This window comes from Schistocerca cancellata, chromosome 7 (genome assembly GCF_023864275.1).
Source record: "Schistocerca cancellata isolate TAMUIC-IGC-003103 chromosome 7, iqSchCanc2.1, whole genome shotgun sequence".
NCBI classification, from domain to species: Eukaryota; Metazoa; Arthropoda; class Insecta; order Orthoptera; family Acrididae; genus Schistocerca; species Schistocerca cancellata.
In genome coordinates this window covers 400,701,137-400,720,301 of record NC_064632.1, presented here as the reverse complement: position 1 = coordinate 400,720,301, position 19,165 = coordinate 400,701,137, and the positions used below count along the sequence as shown (strand labels likewise).

The following is a 19,165-nucleotide window of genomic DNA, read 5'->3' as shown; positions in this document are numbered from 1 at the left end:
GGAAGGACCTGCTTAGTCTAACAAACCGGTCTTTACAAGACTGTTTGACACTAATCTGGGCATATGAACAGCATGTATCTGCTGAAGCAATACAGTGCAAAAATTTACACATCAACATCCAGCATGGTCATACAACCTGTAGGGTCAGATCCAGAAGATACTTGGAGTGCATGCTACTTGACTGAAACATTCAGTAAATAAGTTCAGAAATATGTACTAAATTACAATCTCGTTCATGCTGTGGTGTAAACCACAAAACAGAAAATTTTTCCTGTGACAACACATATTACTGTGAAATGACATGATTATATGGCATTATTGGCCAGGAGACCTCATACGGGGTTTTTTGACCACCGAGTGCAAGTCTCTTTACTTGATGCCACTTCAGCGACTTGGGTATCTATGATAATGATGGTGGTGATGATTATGACAATGATGACACTTATTTCCCAAGCAGATAAAATCTTACCCCAGATGGAAATCAAACCCGGAGCCCTGCATGGCAATAAGCCGTGATGACCACTCAGTGTATAAAGAGCAGACAGAGCTGAGGTGTACAAAATGAAGCACAACCAACAAAAACAGCAGACACTCATGTGTCATGTGATGGTTACAAATAAAAAGTCAAAAATAGATCAAAACATAGACAAATTCAAAAACTTTCACAGGTGAAACATTTGGCGTCAGCAAGTCGTTATCTGTGATTCTTTGAGTTAACGAAATGCCAAGTGAATTTCAAATTGACAAAGTGTCATCAATTTCAATCTTTAATTTGCAGGTGTACCGAAAAGTTTGGAATGCCGAAGTTAACAGATATTCAAAGTTCACTGTTCAGTTACAGTAATTAGAAGATTCCAGTAAGAGGATAATTTTAAAACAGATGTAACGTATAAACAATTTACAAAATGGGCTACATTTGTAGCTGTAAATTCAAGTAACACAACTAATCTTCTAGGACTGGATCTCTTCAATGCTTTGGGCTTCATCACTCATGAGCAAACAACTCAAATTCAAATTGACATTTGGTAAAAGTCTAGAATAAGGCCAGGGTTGTACTTAACGTGGTTCATGCAGGAATGCTGTCAGCACTTCTGTGATGTATGCTGGGAACAAAAGCAGGTGTTTCAGCTGTTTGTGTTATTCCGCCAATGAGAGCAGCAGGCAGACAACGTCTTTCAAAGTAATATATTCAGAAGAAACTGTAAAACATTGCTGTAAACACGGATTATAAATTTCATAGCTCCTTGATTGACTCGCGAATCAAGGACAGTATTGCAACCCATGATATATTCAAAAAAGTAACGAAATATTTTTCTGCTATGCTTTGCTATGCACTCAATCTGTGTCAGCACACTAGGGGACTGATGACCTCAGAAGTTAAGTCCCATAGTGCTCAGAGCCATTTTGTGCCAGCACACTGAGTAAGTGGATCAATGTTTTTTAAGTAAATCATGGGAGAAGGTAAGTGGATCATTGTTTTTCAACATATCAAATGTGCGACTCTTATTATTAATAAATGTTGACCCACCTACCTTCTCTCATGATTTGATTAAAAAAACATTGAATCACTTACTCAGTGTGCTTGCACATTCACCAACACATTTGATATATTTTCATGTCTCTGCACTTAATCCATAAGACATACACTAACAGACGATGTCACCGTACAGAACTAAATCACTTAAATCAGTCCATTTTATGCACTTGCTGCCATAATCACAAACTATTTCTTTTGAAAGTCACTGATACACTGAAAAACAGCAAAGAAGATGCTGCTATAAATACATTGCCTCTCTTCTCGTCTCTCATTGGTTATATTGAAGAATCATCCCACTGGCTAAGTGAACTGATGTATTGTCAACCTATGGGCAGTAGATAAGCACAACTGTGGCTGCTGCTGACCCTGATCTAGACTTTTGCCCTGACATTCAGAAATGCAAGTTAAATTAGCTGTTGCAAAAATATGATGATATTTTTTCTGAAGCAACAACAGTATCAAAAGTAACAAGGCACACATTTCACTAAAGCTGAAGGCATTGTCACAGTTTTGCAAAGCACGCAACATTCATTTTGTGTTAAAAGATAAAGTAAAGCAGGAACTCTCCCATCTTGATCAGAATGACAAAATCGAGGCCATAATTAGCAGCCAAGGGCAAAATGGATCTTAGTTCTACAGAAGCCAAATGGCTCACTTTGCATCAGCGGAGATTTCAAAGTGACAATGAACTCTATTACTGATTCATATCCTACTCCATGGTGGGAAGAAATGATGTCCAAATTAACTGGTGGTATGCACTTTGCCTAGCTGGACCTTAAAGAAGCCTATTTACAAATATCTTTGGATGAAGACACACAGATATTTATGGTGATAAATACTACATTTGGCCTCTACTACTTCAAAAGATTCTTCTATGGAATACCCAGTGCACCAAGAGTGGTCCAGCAGTATTTAGAACAATTAACTCAGAAAGTTCCGATCACTGTGAGCTACCTTGACAACATAATTGTCTCGAGCACAACTCCATTGGAATTGTTACAGAATTTGGAAACTGCTTCCAAAATTCTAAAAGCAGCCAATCTGAAATGCAACAAGGCATGCATCTTATTTCAAAGTGAAGTTCAATAGTTGTCACACTGCTCATGACACAGCCAATGCCACAACATATTGACACCATTAAAAACCTTCCTGCTCCCATAGATGTCACGCAATTACCTTCTGTATTAGAGCAAATAAATTAGTATCAGAAGTTTCTCCCTCATGTACCTTCCATTAGTGAACCACTGAAGAAGTTGTTATGATAAAGCACTAAACGGAGCTGGGACAGTGAATGCTAACGGACATTTAACGAATTGTCTGCTTGATGCCAAATGTCTTCCAACACACGATTCAAGCAAAATGCTCACAACTGCTGTGGATACATCAGATTATTGCATAAGTGTCACTCTGTCACATAAATGTCAAGGGTTTGAACAACCAATTGTGTTTGCTTCAAAGACTCCGACAGTGGCACAAAGAAATTACACTCACATTGAGGAGGAGGCTCTTGTGATTATATTTGCAGTCAAGAAAATTTGATGATTGTATTTATCGACATAAATTTATCCTCCTTGCAGGCCATAAACCTTTAGTGGTTATCTTTGGACCGAACAATACTGGTCCTATACGGACAGCTCAACATTTGCGGTGCTGGGGGATACTTCTGTCGAATTACGATTACAAAATTATATTCACGTCCACAGCACAAAATGTGAACATAGACTTTCCTTCACATTTGCCATCAATGTCAGGCATTAACTTTGACTCATCAGTTAATTTTTGTTTTTCAATAGTTGTCAGTAGTTAAGACACCACGGAAAATTTCCCTGTAAAGTCAAATTTATTAGCCCAAGATGAAACAGTATATTCAACTGGTGCAGTCCAATAAGAAGTTATTTAATCAACCAGAAATTAAATCTTATTAGAATATAACATATGCAATTATAGTGTACAAATGTGACATTCTGATACATTCAGAATCTAGCAAGACATGAGTGGTTATTTCTGCAATGTTTAAATGTAAGTGACGACAGACACTACATCAATGCCATTTGGGCACAGTTCGTACCAAACATTGGCAAACAACACTGTTACTGGAAAAATATTGACAAAGTCATTGAAATGATGTCTAAATGTCACTTACATCAGAAATACCATTTAGCTCTGCCTCGACAATATTTTCTGTGGCCATAAGCTTCAGAAACTATGTCACATCTGCATATTGGTTTTCCAGGACCATTTCTCAGAAGCTACTAGCTCATCATTGAGGCTTCCTCCAAATTTCCATTTGTGATACAGATGTCCTTGATATCTTCAGGCTTTGTCAAAGGTCTTTTCTACTTAAGGACTGAAACCTATTGTCACTGACAACAGCACACAATTTTCTTCTCAGAAATTTAAGCTGTTTTTTGAAACATTTCACACTTCAGGATCACAGTGTTTCATCCTGAGGTCATTGCACTCACTGCAAGATTCATAAGAACTTTCAAACAATAAAGAAAATGCTTTATTGATCTTCCTCTCTCAGTGGAGGGTCACTCCATACAACACTCACTCAACAGTGCAAGAACCCCATGGGAGACTGCACTGAACATTACTGTCAATTTTAAAGCCACTCATGCATCCACAGGCTGAGTTTTGAAAACAGTCCAAAGAAATTTTGTTTAAACTGAATGATCTGTCACTCATTTCTGTGTAAAGGTCTGGGTAAACGATAGGGAGACCAGCCATAGTTGTAAAGCAGCTGACTACCTTCTGATTTCGGAGACAATATTTGCAGCAAACTAGGACCATTAACAGAGCATCTGTACAATTGCCTTCAGCTACAGTGTCAATATCACAGGCTGCCAAAAGACAGAAAAGTTATTTAGATATCACTGTATTAGGTTTAAGGCATCAAGTGCTGAGCATCAAACTGTACCAAAGTTAAGTACTATATTGTAAAGTATTCTTAATAAATGTTATTGGTTATTTCTTATCGTGTTGCCCCATTTGTGTTACAGTGCAATGTTCTCAAATGTAAGTGAGCAATCAGTCACTATAGCAGGAAAACACTTTTCTGCTACAGTGAATGATTAGGCTGAATTAATAGTAGTATTCAATTACTGCATTTGCACCAGAATCATATTTTATATATGACAGAGGACACAATATTAATAAGTTTCAATAAGCCATGTGGAATAATGTTCTGGTGTAACTTATCTTTCAAAAAGAAAGTCTTCATTCACAAAAGCATGCTGTAAGAATAATATGTGGTGCTCAGCCATAATCACCTTGTAGACATATACTTCAGGAGTTCGGGTTTCTGACTATTGCTTCACAGTACATCCCTCATGAATTTGTTGTAAGTAATTCACTACAGTTCAAAAGTAACAATAATGTACACAATTACAATACCAGAAGGAAAAATGACATTCATTACTCTACATTAAGGTTGTCTTTAGCTCAAAAAGGGATGCACAATGCTGCGACAAAATTTTTTGATTACTTATCCACTGATACAAAATGTCTGACAGACAGCAGAGTAAAATGTGGGAACCAACTACGAATGTTTCTCCTTTACAATTCCTTCTATTCTGCAGAAGAATTCCTATTGCCATAATGCGTAAAAGGTTGTGGGTAGGAATTACTACTTCACACCTGCATATCTTTTTTTCAGAAAAACTGCCCTTAAAAATGTTCAGAATGTAGCCACATGTACAAATTAATTTGAGATGCGAGTGTAAAGTGACTCATTCCACATCATTATTATCTATCGTGCAAAATGATCCCTGGATCATATAACTATCAATTATTAAGAATTTTGCTCGAGATTCACTTGGTTTCTTTTTTACAAGACAGACCGTCAGTTTGAGCATAACAATAGCAAGATGTCAGTATTCTTTTGTTATTAAAGTAAAAATAGTAGCTACAAAGCTATTTAATTTTCTAGTAATTCTATACACCATAAATACCTACCGCAGAAAAGACTTTGTCCAGTTCATCTAACTTTAACAGGTCAACATTGTAGAATGTAACTTTCTTTCCTGTGATCTTCTCAACACGTTTCAGGGCCTCAGGTTGGCCATCTTTTCCTGTAACAATGGATTTTATTATCTAATTATTATTAACTGCTGATGTTTCAAACATACTAGAGGTTGAGTTTCTCAAACTGAAGAGCATTCTACATTAGCAATTTGATAACTGAAGACGTAATTCTCACAGAAAAGTGAATAACTGTGTGTGGATGATATCTTCACTTGAGAACATTTCTTCTACTGTACATCATGGTTTTCTAAGCCAACCAAGTGCAAAAAGGTATTTTTTGTTGTTGTTTCAAGTGACTTTCATGTTTTTAATGCACTACCAGAAGAACTGTCACTTATCAGCCATTTGACATCCACTGTTGAATAAAGACCTCCTGTAGACTACTATTCACTACAGATATGCATGGTTTCTAATGTCATCCGTCCACTATCTGTATAGGTACCAATATCAAAATATTGCATCTTGGTTATCAACCCCCAAGGATCTTTTTTCTTTTTCTCCTTCATTTTGTACCAAATAAACTATTTAGGCATAAATAAGCTGACAATATTACTGTTTAGTACTTTATTATTGAGCCTTTTTTTAAAGTCACACATGACACCAATGGTGCCAAAGTATGCCCGGAGAGAGATATACTACGTGGCTAAAAAAATTGGGTTGGCACTCTTGTCAGTCTTTCAGTTCATAATATAATTTGTGTGCAGTTACATTATTGCTTTCCTACATTGTTGCTACAGTCTTTATTTGTTGTTGTTTGTGCTGTAACCAAGAAATACTGAGAAGAAAGAAAATGTCTTGCAGAAGTTATGAAGATAAACAAAGGCATGTACAGAAACTTTTAGATGAAGTTATGGGCACAAGTGACAAAGCTACTGCATCATTATTTAATATTAACTCTGACAACTTTTTACCTGACAAGCCTGGAAGTGAAACTGAAAGTTCTGAAGGTGATATTCCACAATTGGTGATGGGAGGAAGAAAAGTTTTATATACACATTCAGCCAATAAGTCAGGCTACAAAGCTGTAAAAACCAGTCAACAATGCACCTCTAACCATGTTATGTACACTGTTTCACATTCCAATGAAATATATGTAATATCAGGAATCTCTGAAGATGATGACAACCTTAAAATTTTTTTTAATGAGATTGTCTGGAGACCGGTTATGGGCAAAAATATGAAATATTTTGTGTTTCTTCATACCAATTCAAGTTTAAACGCTTTTGTTGCACTATGTCTCAAAGACAAAACATGAATGGTAAAGAAGTTTCCAGTGATGAAACACGTGTCATTTTGAGAACAACTAAGTTTTGTACAGCGCATAAAGGAAAAGTGTCATTAATTTGGAGTAAAATTATTTAGACATTGTCTAAAGGGTGGCTACCACTGGAATTTAAAAATGTACTCTGGAAAGGATACCAAGCTTGGAGTTCAGTTGTTGGTATGACCCTTATGGGTGATTTATTAAATTAGGGAAGGATTTTATACACAAACAGTTTTTACTGAAGGGCTCATCTGGCTCACCAACCTCTTGAATGATCAACACATTTAGGTGGCACTCTAAGAACAAATAGAAAATTCAGTCCACATGAAATTGTACAGGCAAAACTGAGGAAGGATGAACACATAGCAAAAGAAAGTAACACAGGTGTTGTAATATTGAAATGGAAAGATAAGCTGGATTTGTTAATGCTAAGCACTGTTCATGGTGAAGAAGAAGAAGACATTGGGTGTGGGACAAAGAAAAAAACCAGCAATAATAATCAAAGTCATTTACATATCTCTCTACTCATCTACATCAACATCCATACTCCGCAAGCCACCTGACGGTGTGTTGCGGAGGGTACCTTGAGTACCTCTATCAGTTCTCCTTTCTATTCCAGTCTCGTACTGTTCGTGGAAAGAAAGATTGTTGGTATGCCTCTGTGTGGGCTCTAATCTTTCTGATTTTATCCTCATGGTCTCTTCACGAGACATACATAGGAGGGAGCAATATACTGCTTGACTCCTCAGTGAAGGTATGTTCTCGAAACTTCAACAAAAGCCCGTACCGAGTGAGCGTCTCTCTTGCAGAGTCAGTATTCAAGCAGTGGGTGAACAAGTGTACTGTAACCTACTTCCTTTGTTTTTGGACTGCATTTCATTAGGATTCTTCCAATGAATCTCAGTCTGGCATCTGCTTTACCGACGATTAATTTTATATGGTCACTTCATTTGAAATCACTCCTCATGTCTACTCCCAGATAATTTATGGAATTAACTGCTTCCAGTTGCTGACCTGCTATATTGTAGCTAAATGATAAAGGATCTTTCTTTCTATGTATTCACAGCACATTACAATTGTCTACATTGAGATTCAATTGCCATCCCCTGCACCATGCATCAATTCGTTGAAGATCCTCCTGCATTTCACTACAATTTTCCATTGTTACAACCTCTCGACATACTACAGGATCACCTGCAAAAAGCCTTAGTGAACTTCAGATGTTGTCTAGAAGGTCATTTATATATATTGTGAATAGCAAAGGTCCTACGACACTCCCCTACGGCACACATGAAATCACTCTTACTTCGGAAGACTTCTCTCCACTGAGAGGGACATGCTGCATTCTGTTATCTAGGAACTCTTCAATCCAATCACACAATTGGTCTGACAGTCCATATGCTCTTACTTTGTTCATTAAACAACTGTGGGGAACTGTATCAAATGCCTTGCGGAAGTCAAGAAACACGGCATCTACCTGGGAACCCTTGTCTATGGCCCTCCGAGTCTCGTGGACGAATAGCCCGAGCTGGGTTTCACGCGATCGTCTTTTTCGAAACCCATGCTGATTCCTACAGAGTAGATTTCTAGTCTCCAGAAAAGTCATTATACTCAAACATAATACGTGTTCCAAAATTCTACAACTGATCGGCGCTAGAGATAAAGGTCTATAGTTCTGCACATCTATTCGACGTCCCTTCTTGAAAACGGGGATAGCATGTGCCCTTATCTTTTGGAACGCTATGCTCTTCTAGAGTCCTACGGTACACCGCTGTAAGAAGGGGGGCCAAGTTCCTTAACATACTCTGTGTAAAATCAAACTGGTATCCCATCAGGTCCAGCGGCCTTTCCTCTTTTGAGTGATTTTAATTGTTTTCTATTCCTCTGTCATCTATTTCAATATCTACCATTTTGTCATCTGTGCAACAATCTAGAGAAAGAACTACAGATGAAGTCATACTCCCAATGTCTAAGACAGAGAGTAAAATGGTACAGGAAGCTAGCGATCGAATTAATGACAGGATCAGCACTGGTAAACACACATGATGTTGACTGCTACATCAACAATAAGAAAATCTCAATCCCTGAGTTAAAAGAGAAAGTGACAAACTGCTCCGCACAAAAGATGCATATGAACCTAAGACATCCCTCACTAAAGCCATTGCATTGCTTGCAGATTGTGCACTTGTGAATGTGGGAGTAGCCAGACAAAGGTGCACAGTGCTGCGAAAAATGATGTATGAATATGGATGAGAGCAAGATATCAAGAAATGCCAACAAAACTGCATGGAACTGTAAGAACTGTGACCCACAGGTCTGCACAGTTTTTTTTAAAAAAAAAAAAAGCACAGTGCATATACGTGTTAGATACAGAATGTCCAGTGCATACAGGCGTTAGAGGAACAAAGTGCCGTTACCCAATTCTTTCATATCCAGTTGGAAAATGTAAATAAAAACAGTATGTAATTTACATTCTATAGCATAAGTAATGTTTAAAAGTATGTAATTTACATTCTATAGCGTAAGTAATGTTTAAAATTAAATAACAAAAGGAAGAAAAGTTCAGGATGACTGAGTCATGCGAGTTGTGTAGAACTCATGAATACCAATGCCTATAACTTTTCTTGCACTCTTGATAACCATAGGCCACACATATGATTTGTTTCACAATATGCCGCTGTGAGTTAGTATGGAATTTTAAATGAGAATATGTCCACAAGTTTTATTTACTTCATGTGGCTCAAAGAGAAAATTATCTGCGAGTTATATTTAACTCATGTGGTAGTCAGTGTGTTAGTGTGGAGAAATATACCCAGTCTAACCTACAGCAACACTGTCGTCTGCTGATGACGATGAAGTCTGCAAAGACTTCTTCACTTTAGACAGTCTGTAGAGTGCTGCTCAAGTGTAAAAATGTTGTGCTGATGGGGAGAAAGGTATGAGAAACCCAATTTTCAGCTTGTTTGCACGTACATGTCTACAGTTTTGGTACAAGTTTAAATTACCAAGCCACTGTATGCCTCTACACGTACCAAAACAAAATCACACAGCCCAGCAGTGGAGTATCACAAGGTACTTTATTTCCAGCAGCAGTGGAATTGTTGCAGTCATGTCAGACCAATCCAGAGGTTAAAGAAATGGATTTGCCTGCGCATGGTACTTTATTTCCAGCAGCAGGAGAATTGCTGCAGCCATGTTAGGCCAACCCACATGGTTAAAGAAGATTTGTCTGAAACAGCTGCAAACTTTAAGCTGCTACAGCTGAAAATGAATTACCACATTATAAATTATTTTATCAATGGGCTGTGACATTTTGTCTAGTCTCCACCAGTGGTGTGCTATTATACTGTGGCACAGTGGTTTCAACATTTACAAAAAACCGTAAACATGTACCTGCAAACAAACAAAAAATAAAGTACATAACTTTATTTTTTGTTGCGATAGTTAAAACTTCATGACTACCACAATGTACTGCAGTTTTCAGGGTGTTATGGAAATGTTGAATCAGCAGTGACCACATAATTGGAGTGGGGGGTCTAACTGCATTCAATCAAGAAAACTAATAAATTATAAAACAGATTTACTCTACAGTAATTCCATCCAGGAGGCAAAGTGTTTAGTACTATCGATAGATACATATAAATGTGATGACACTATCTTAGCTTGTTCCCCAGTGAGGAGACATACATAGGTTGGGAAAGGTCAAAAACGAAGGGAAGATCACTCTGTCCCCAGGACGAGATGGACCCACCAGTAATGTGGACAAGAATAAACAACAATGAAAGGGTGGCAGTCGAAGAGAGCAACATATCAGAAACAGTACAATGGTAAGCACTGTGCCCACTTCAGTCCAGACGTAGAAAGGACAGATTGTGAAATATAAACTGATTAGGGGGAAGAGAACTGAGCAGAGTTAAAAACTACAACAGTAGAAACAAAAAGAAGAAGAAGGAAGGAACAAAGATGAAAAACTAAAACCAATAAAGTCGAGCAATGGAAACTCCAGGTAGGAATATCAACAATGTAGGAGAAGACAGAGTGCTGTTAGTCTAAAGCCCTGTTCACATGGGGATACTCAAGTCTCTGAGCGACTGAGATACTCTGCAACCAAGAGACCCGGCATGTGTAATTAGGTGGGGTCGTCCACACAGGGATACTTCAGTAGCGGCATTCCAGAGTCGTTGTAACTTGGATACTATGTGACCCGACATGCTAGTCACCTAGTCTCCTAGTATCTCAGTTGCATTCGTACCATTGGGTTGCGCAATGTATGAACATATGTTTAATTTGAAATTCATGGGAGAAATATCCGGAACTTTAAAATTAGAAATTGAAAGGGTATTCAAGGAAGGAGGTGACATGAGAGAACATGGCATGAAGTAGGCAAGGAGGTTGATCTGTCAGGTAAGTTCATTATCAGTAATTAAAATTTTTAACATAAAATAAATAAGCCCTACCTACTAAGCTTTAAGATCCATTTTATTGAAAAACTACTCAATGATTTATAAGCACCCTCCATACAATGAATGTAAAAAATATGTAACTAAAACATTTTTAATTATGTATCAATATGTAAATAAAATTGTACAGAAATTTATTTATAAGTTTTACAGAAATACACATTACAAATGAAAAATTTTGTGAAGAAAGACAATTACAGTAGGTCCCGATTACAATCGATCCAGTACTTCCACTGTGCCACGGGAGGGAAGCAAAAGGTGTCAGAAGGTAGTTGGCTGAATGATTCCTTACTTCATAAGCAGAAGAATGAGGATGCAGTGCAATGTCTTTCCTTGGCAGGATTCTGACTATTGGCGTTTTGAAGTTGTTGCATTGTTGTTCATCACAACTGTATTGGATACCCTCACATTTTCGAAAGAAATTATGTGGTATGCACACAAATTTTATTATGTCACTACTCTTCCTGTAGTTCGAGAATGAAAAGGACTGTTCAGGACTTGGAACTTCTGTGTTAGCATTCCAAATGTGCATTTAACAGATTTTCTTTCTCTGCTTTATCTATGATAATAAATTCTCTTTGCATTATTGAGTGTTCTTTGTGGGTATGGTGGCATCAAGTAGCGTAATAATGGAAACACTTCATCTCCTACAAAGTAATAAGGGAAATTATATTCATTTTCATCATCTGGTAGACTAGAAGGGAATGACAAGTTTAATCTTCCACTTGTAATCCAGTTTTTGGTTGCTGAAGCACGAAATATTCCTCCAATACTATTTCTACCTGCATAATCAGTTTCAATGATAATGATTAAACCATCAGCATGTCAACAATACTGTGGACTGTTTATAATTAAAGTTAGTTGAACACGTCCCAAGTAATGCGGACATGTTTCCCGTCCAATGCACCCAAGCAATTAGCCAATTTGTAACCTAAAATTTATATTATTCTCAGTGTAAGGATGAACCCACAGCTCTTTTCTCCTTGTGTACCGACGGTAATAATAATACTCTATTATAAGATGATCATCATTAATAGAGTCACTGGACATTGTATTACTGGGGACATAGCACACAAAAAAGCGCACTACAAATGTTCTTTGCCCACAGCCAATGAAACTGCTTTAATTTTCTATTCACACCACAAGTGACTTGGCAGTAACGGACTCTCGTGTCATGCCTGTGTGATTGTCATTGGCTACTTGAGTCATCCATTCTCCCAGTCTCCTCGTCAGGTAGCTGGAGACATGATTTGAGTATCCCTGTGTGAATAAGGCCTAAAGAAGTCATGTCAAGTTGCAGGCAGGCACAATTAAAAGACACTTACATAAAGCTTTCAGTCACCACAGCCTTCATCAGTGAAAGAGAGGCACACTACCGCCACATACACAAGCAAGCACACCTCATTCACACATTATCACCAACTCCAGCATCTTGTGCATTCCAGCCTGAGATGCTGTAGTTTGTGGTCGTGTGTGCGTGAGGTGTGCTTCCTTGTGTGTGTGTGTGTGTGTGTGTGTGTGTGTGTGTGTGTGTGTGTGTGTGCAGTCTCTTTTACTACATTGTTGTTGGCACTCATGTGTGTGCACTCTTTTACTGCATTGTTGTTAAAAACAATAAAGAAAATACAGGCACTCAGGTCACTTGATTCATGCTGTAGACCATGTTCAGGAACTGCATACTGTGTGTCCTCGAGATGGACAGTGTTTTTATCCCCTTTCATGTGCTCAGCTAGTTTAGTGGTGGTCATGTGTATATTAAATACCTTCTGTGCAGTTGACACAAGTCTGTCGATAAAAAAGAAAAAAAAATGTAGTTTTGGAAGTAGCTCTGCCTCTGATATTGCAGATTTACCAGTAGTTGGGCTTGGGGTAGGTTTTACAGGGGAGGGCAATTGCAGTGATAGGAACCTTGCAGTTGCGATAATGGTTTGGTGATATTTATAGTGTGACTAAGATGTTATGGAGGTTAAGAGGGCGATGAAAGGCGATAGTGGGTGATATAGGGAGGATATCAGAGAGAGATTATCTTATTTCAGGTTATGACTGAGGAAGTCCCACCCTTGGAAGAGTAATATACTGAGGCATTCAAAGCCTGGGTGGCACTGGAAAACAGGGGTGTGGTTCTGAGGTTTTTAGAGGAGGTGCCTGTTTTAATTAGAGGATGAGTAGATGATACTGTCCAGGAGATTTGTTTGTAATTAAGATCTGCAGGGTAGTTGTGGGAAGAGAAAGCTTGGGAGAGATTGTTGGTGTACTTTTTGAGGGATTTAATGATGGAGTAGATATGTTCGCCGCAGATGTCTAGGCTGTAGGGGTTTTATATGGACTATGGTTTGAATGCGGACTTGAATATGGTTGATGTCAATAACAAGAAAGGTGAATTTGGAAAAGGACCAGGCGTCTGAATTAAGCCTTTGCAGGGAGAGGAGGAGTTCAGCCGAGAAAGATCTGTACAAACACAATTGTCTAAATGCTTCAAATTTTTCACTTTGTTCAGTAATTATTTGCGTAACAGCAAAATCATGATGAAGTTCTTCTTAACTGTGTTTCTGTTGGTGTGTATGGAAGAGCAGTTCAGGGGTGGGGGGTGGGAGGGGGTGGGGGTGGATAGGGAAGAGTCATGACTTTTATGAACATAGAGTAGTATTTTTTATATTAATTTTGATTTAATTATTTACAAACCTAGTTTCATTTCTGTACACGTAAGAAGATTAAAACAGAAACAATAAAAATATAAGGACAGCAACACACACAGTATAAGAACATAATACACAATTGGGAACTTCATCTCCCCAACTAAGTAGTTCAATAATTGATGTTATAGGAATATGGGATAGGGTGTTTGCACTTCCATTGTGCTGTCTTGTGAAGCATTTTATTATCTCTTGGAACCCAGCACAGTAACTCCTTGGGACATTTACAATTCACTTGCTTTGCTGTATGTCCTGCTTATCTACATTTCATTTCCACTACATTCATAACTATATCTTCCAATTCAATTTGTTCTTTGTGCATTTTCTCAGTTTCCCCCATCTCTCCTAGTAATCTCCAACATGAATCTCTCCATTGCTTGCTGAGCAACCATCAATTTTTCAATATTTTTTGCAGTAAAAAATCAATCTCTCACTGCCAAAAATCAAAACTGGTAATACATACTGACTGTAAAATTTTTATTTGAGACACAGAAGAAGACTTGTTCTCAAAACAGTTCAGTTTGCCACACAGATAAAACAGCCCATTTTCAATCTTCTCCTTATTTCTTATGCTGTCCACGTGGTTGTCTTCACCTGCCCTAAACACAAAAACTCACTGCATTGTTAATGTGTATTATTTTATGTCTGCTGTGCCTAATGTATATTATTTTAGTCTTATTACAAAAAATTTTCAGGTCCACTTTCAAAGTTATTGTATAAACTTCTTCCATTAGTTGCTGAAGGTTTTCTGCATAAGAGGCAAACAGCACAATGTCAACAGTAAAACAAAAGTGGTTCAGATACATTTCACTAACAAATACCCTGTCACTCTTTTTCTTGGTGGACGTGAAAATTTCTCTAGGGCTGCTGAGAATAGTTTTTGTGATATGCAAGCTCTTTTGCCACACTCTTGTTTCAAATCCAAATTTCCCTCTATTAACATTACGTATATATTTGTTATTATACTAATATAGGTATTTCCCTAAAAAAAAAAAAGAAAGAAAGGTTGACGGAATTAGGAGAATCCTTGACAATTAAACTGTCTACTGAGAGACTGATCCAATTATTGTATCCTAATAGCAGTGCTGAAGATGCAGAGATATTTGATCTACTGCTGGGTGAGGATATCAATACAACCAGCATAGGGCATATTGATGGGAGACAGCCCAATAGATGCAGCGAGCAACACTAGCAATGACTGCAGATAGCATTTGCAATAGGCAAGACCTGTGGCATCAAGGAGCCTACAAAGTCAGGCACAATGTATGCCAAAGAGATCACTCTGCTACATGAAGCAGTTCAGAATCTGTCTTACTACCTAAGTGTTTATGACATCACTGTGAAACCAGATTCTGTTCCGTGTCTCTCTTTGGATGGCTCATACTTTGCTGTTGATGGCCGTCTCCATCCTTACGGAGCGGTTGGCTTGCAACTTTTCCTGTGAAATTGACTGCCCATATTTCTGAGCCAGTAAGAACTTTAAACACAACCTTTATGGTCCCCAGCTAACTGACTGGCGTTTTGTGGTTGTGGACTCATCCTCTAGCATCACTTTGTGGGATCGACAATCCACTGATTGTGGACTCTAACGTGAGTAGTGATCTATGCAATTCTTGTTTGGCCTGTGTAACATACAGTGTTTGTTTGTACCTTGCATAATTCAAAAGCAATCATCACTACAATGTAGAAGGAAATAATCTCTTGTTTCTTATATTTCTTCTCCCTGCCAGAAAACAGAATCTTACAACTACTGATGAGAAATCTGGGAAAGAAGATAGGGGGACATGGACTTAAGAAATGCAGCACAATGTCAAAGCTTTTAAACTTGAGAAAGTGATACAGAGAACCAAGATAAAATTAACACCCTTCTTAATACACACATTTCCTGCAGAAAGGACACACATAAAGGTTACAAAGGTTTCAGATGAATTGAGGAAATCATGATCACAACAAAGGAAAAGCTAGTGGGCAGACCATAAGAACCACACACTACAACCTTCAAAGAAACTGTGGATGTGGTACAGCTCAAGTGGTCCAATGTGACAATAATAATAATAATAATAAAGATGACAATAATAACTTGCTTCTTGGGGGTTGTTACTGCAGATTCTCCTGAAACTGAGTCAACAGCTTTCTCTAAATCTACGAATCTCAAGTTAATGCCTACATGGTTGATGGCAACTTTAGTCACTAATAGCTCTATAGTCTACACCTGTCTGCCTCTTTCTTGTAAAGCAGAACAAGTTCAGACGCTGTTTCTGTTTACAGCATTATCTTCCTCCAGATATAAAAATAATTTTAGAAGCTTGTTTAGAGATTCACAGTGCCAGAGACAGTGTTCATGTGTGTGCTAGTTTGTGTGTGTGTGTGTGTGTGTGTGTGTGTGTGTGTGTGTGTGTGTGTGTGTGTGTTACTTCAGAAGAAGGCCTTTTGAGTGAAAGCTAAAATATACAGCAGTCTTTTTGTTGGCCTATCTGTGATTTAATGTCTCCTCCATACAGCAAGTAGCAATCTATTCTTTTCACAACACTGTGTTATTCCCTCCTCGACTTTCTATTGTTTGATTTTGTCTTTCCTTTTTTTTTCACACATATGGTGGCTTTGTGCACTTCTTCTCTCACTACTTACAGGATCTACGTCTACATCGTCAAGTTAAAGAATTCTGCTACATGAGCAACAAAATAACCCACGATAGATGGAGTCAGAAGAACATGAAAAGCAGACTATCACTGGCAAAAAGAGCATTCCTGGCCAAGAGAAGTCTGATGGTATCAAACAAAAGCCTTAATTTGGTGAAGAAATTTCTGAGAATATACATATGGAGCAGAGCGCTGTATGGGGAAGAAACATGGATTGTGGGAAAATGGAAATGGAAGAGAATCGAAGCATTTGAAATGTAGTGTTACAAAAGAATTTTGAAAATAAGGTGGCCTTATAAGGTAGAGAATGGAAGGTTCTCCACAGAATCATGAGGAAAGGAAGATATGGAAAACACTAGCAAGAAGATGGGACAAGATGATAGGACATCTGTTAAGACATTGTGTAATAATTTCCTTGATACTACAGGGAGTTACATAGAGTAAAAACTGTAGAGAAAGACAGATATTTGAAAACTTAGAGCAATTAATTGAAGACGTAGGCTGCAAGTGCTGCTCTGAGATGAAAAGATTGACACTGGAGAGGAATTTGTGGTAGGCTGTAATAAACCAATCAGAAGACTTAAAAAATGGCTGAAATTTCTCTTGCATTTTTGTTATGGTCGTATTGTGAGGCCCAGGTGATGGGAAGTAATACATTACCTGACTGTTCTTAGAACATAAACTTTCACATTTTGACAGTAAACCTCTCTGTGAGAGCATCAGACACTGGTATTTGACTAGCATTTCTGTGACACTCTGGCACTTATTAAAAAAAATTTGTAGAGAAATTGGTCATGTTTTTTAAAGTCTTCTCTAACTTCTCATCTTGAGATCATCTACAGCTCCTCAAACATTCCTACAAAATAAGCGTCCCTGGCTGAAGAGCAATACTCAAAAATCACTAGATCCACAATTTTTAAGCCATTTATTTCATGGATAAACTTTCAATAAATATCTGTCTTATACCTTTGCCACAACTAGTTTTATGTGGTCATTCTATTCACTCCGGACACAAATTCCCTAGGTATTTTATGGTTGTTACTGTTTGCCATGGTTAAACACTGATAAAGTAATAGAATAATAATGGGTCTTTCCACCTGTTTATGAGCAACTTCTTAAACTTATTTGTGATGAAAACTGACTGCCAACCCCTGCACCTAGGGTAGATCCTACCTTCTGCCTTTCACTACAACTTTCTAGCACTGCAACATTTCCATACACAACACTATAATCTTTCGGCAGCCTCACAGATCTTCTGATATTACGCACTAGATCATTTACAAGGGGTGTCCCCGGAGGGATGGTCAATATTCAGGGATATGATGTGAGGACCATTCAAAGCAGAAGACTGGAGTAACCATGGGCTCTAAAATGCACACTGTAAGAACTGTTAACACTACTTCATCTTCTATTGCAAGTTCTTTGCTTTCCATATTTTGAGAGGAGGTAAGGACCAAAACAAGAAAAAAATGTCCGATAAACATGGGCTCTGAAGCACATAAATTAAGAGTTTTGAGCACTTGGTCATCTTCAGACTGTGAAACATGTCTATTCTACTGAAAAAGTGCTCTCATTTGCCTGCCGGGGTCTACGTCTACTATACAATTTTTTCTTGTTTTGGTGCATTCTACTTCCTCCCAAAATATAGAAAGGAAATAGCTTACAGTAGAAGAAATTTGTTTCCCAGCATCAGAGATGAAGAAATGCACATAGCTCTTAAGGTATGTATTTTAAAGCCCTGATTACTAGACTTTTTTGCTTCAAATGATCATTCCTGTCATACCTCTGAATACTGACCATTCTTGCTAATATACCCTGTACATGTCATGAACAGCAATGGCCATTAAATGCTCCCATGGTACTACCGAAGCTACTTTTACATCAGTTAATTTTGTACCATTAAAGATGAAATGTGAAACTCCATACGCTACAATGTCCTGAATGCAGTCACAATTTTTTTCTGAAACTTGGTAAGCTCTTATTTTGTTCACTAAATGTGTCAAGTACATTCTGGATGCCGTTATCTATTGATTCCTGAATTTCAGTGACAAACAGATCGTGCTTTGTTTCCACATGCTCTATTCCTGTGTAATAGATGTTGATTCCTACAGAGGAGAGTGCCATTCTGAAGAAAAGCAGTAATACTCAAACATAAAACTTCCTCATGATTCCACAAAATAGACAAATGTTAGTAATACAAACCTACAGTAATGTGTATCTGTCCAATGATTCTCGTTGAAAATGGGAATGACCTGCATTTATTTATTTATTGCTACTGTCTGGAGCTCATTATGTCTCTAGTGACTTATGATAAACTGTTGCTAAAAAGTCGAGCAAGTTCTTTTGTGTAATCTAAACAGAATCCAAGCTGATGGTCATGTTTGAATAAACCAAAGCCAAATTAAAAATATGCAATAGCAGAAGTGTTAAATTACGCCTTTCCTGTGCCGAATGATTTTAGTTAATTTTCTATTCCCAATAACTTTTCAATCTCTGTCACTCTGGCATTTTTAAAATGATTGAAAGGAGGAATTTTATTACAAACC

At 37.8% G+C, this 19,165-nt stretch overlaps 1 protein-coding gene across 2 annotated transcripts in view; it reads right to left on the bottom strand.

Moving 5' to 3' along the window:
* Positions 1 to 19,165, bottom strand: part of LOC126092211 (UDP-glucose 4-epimerase) — a 111,654-nt gene that overhangs the window by 78,797 nt on the left and 13,692 nt on the right. For both annotated transcript variants that reach the window (XM_049907707.1, XM_049907706.1), the window contains exon 2: positions 5,495 to 5,610. In XM_049907707.1, the coding sequence (XP_049763664.1) occupies positions 5,495 to 5,610 (116 nt within the window). The remainder of the gene's footprint in view (positions 1 to 5,494; positions 5,611 to 19,165) is intronic.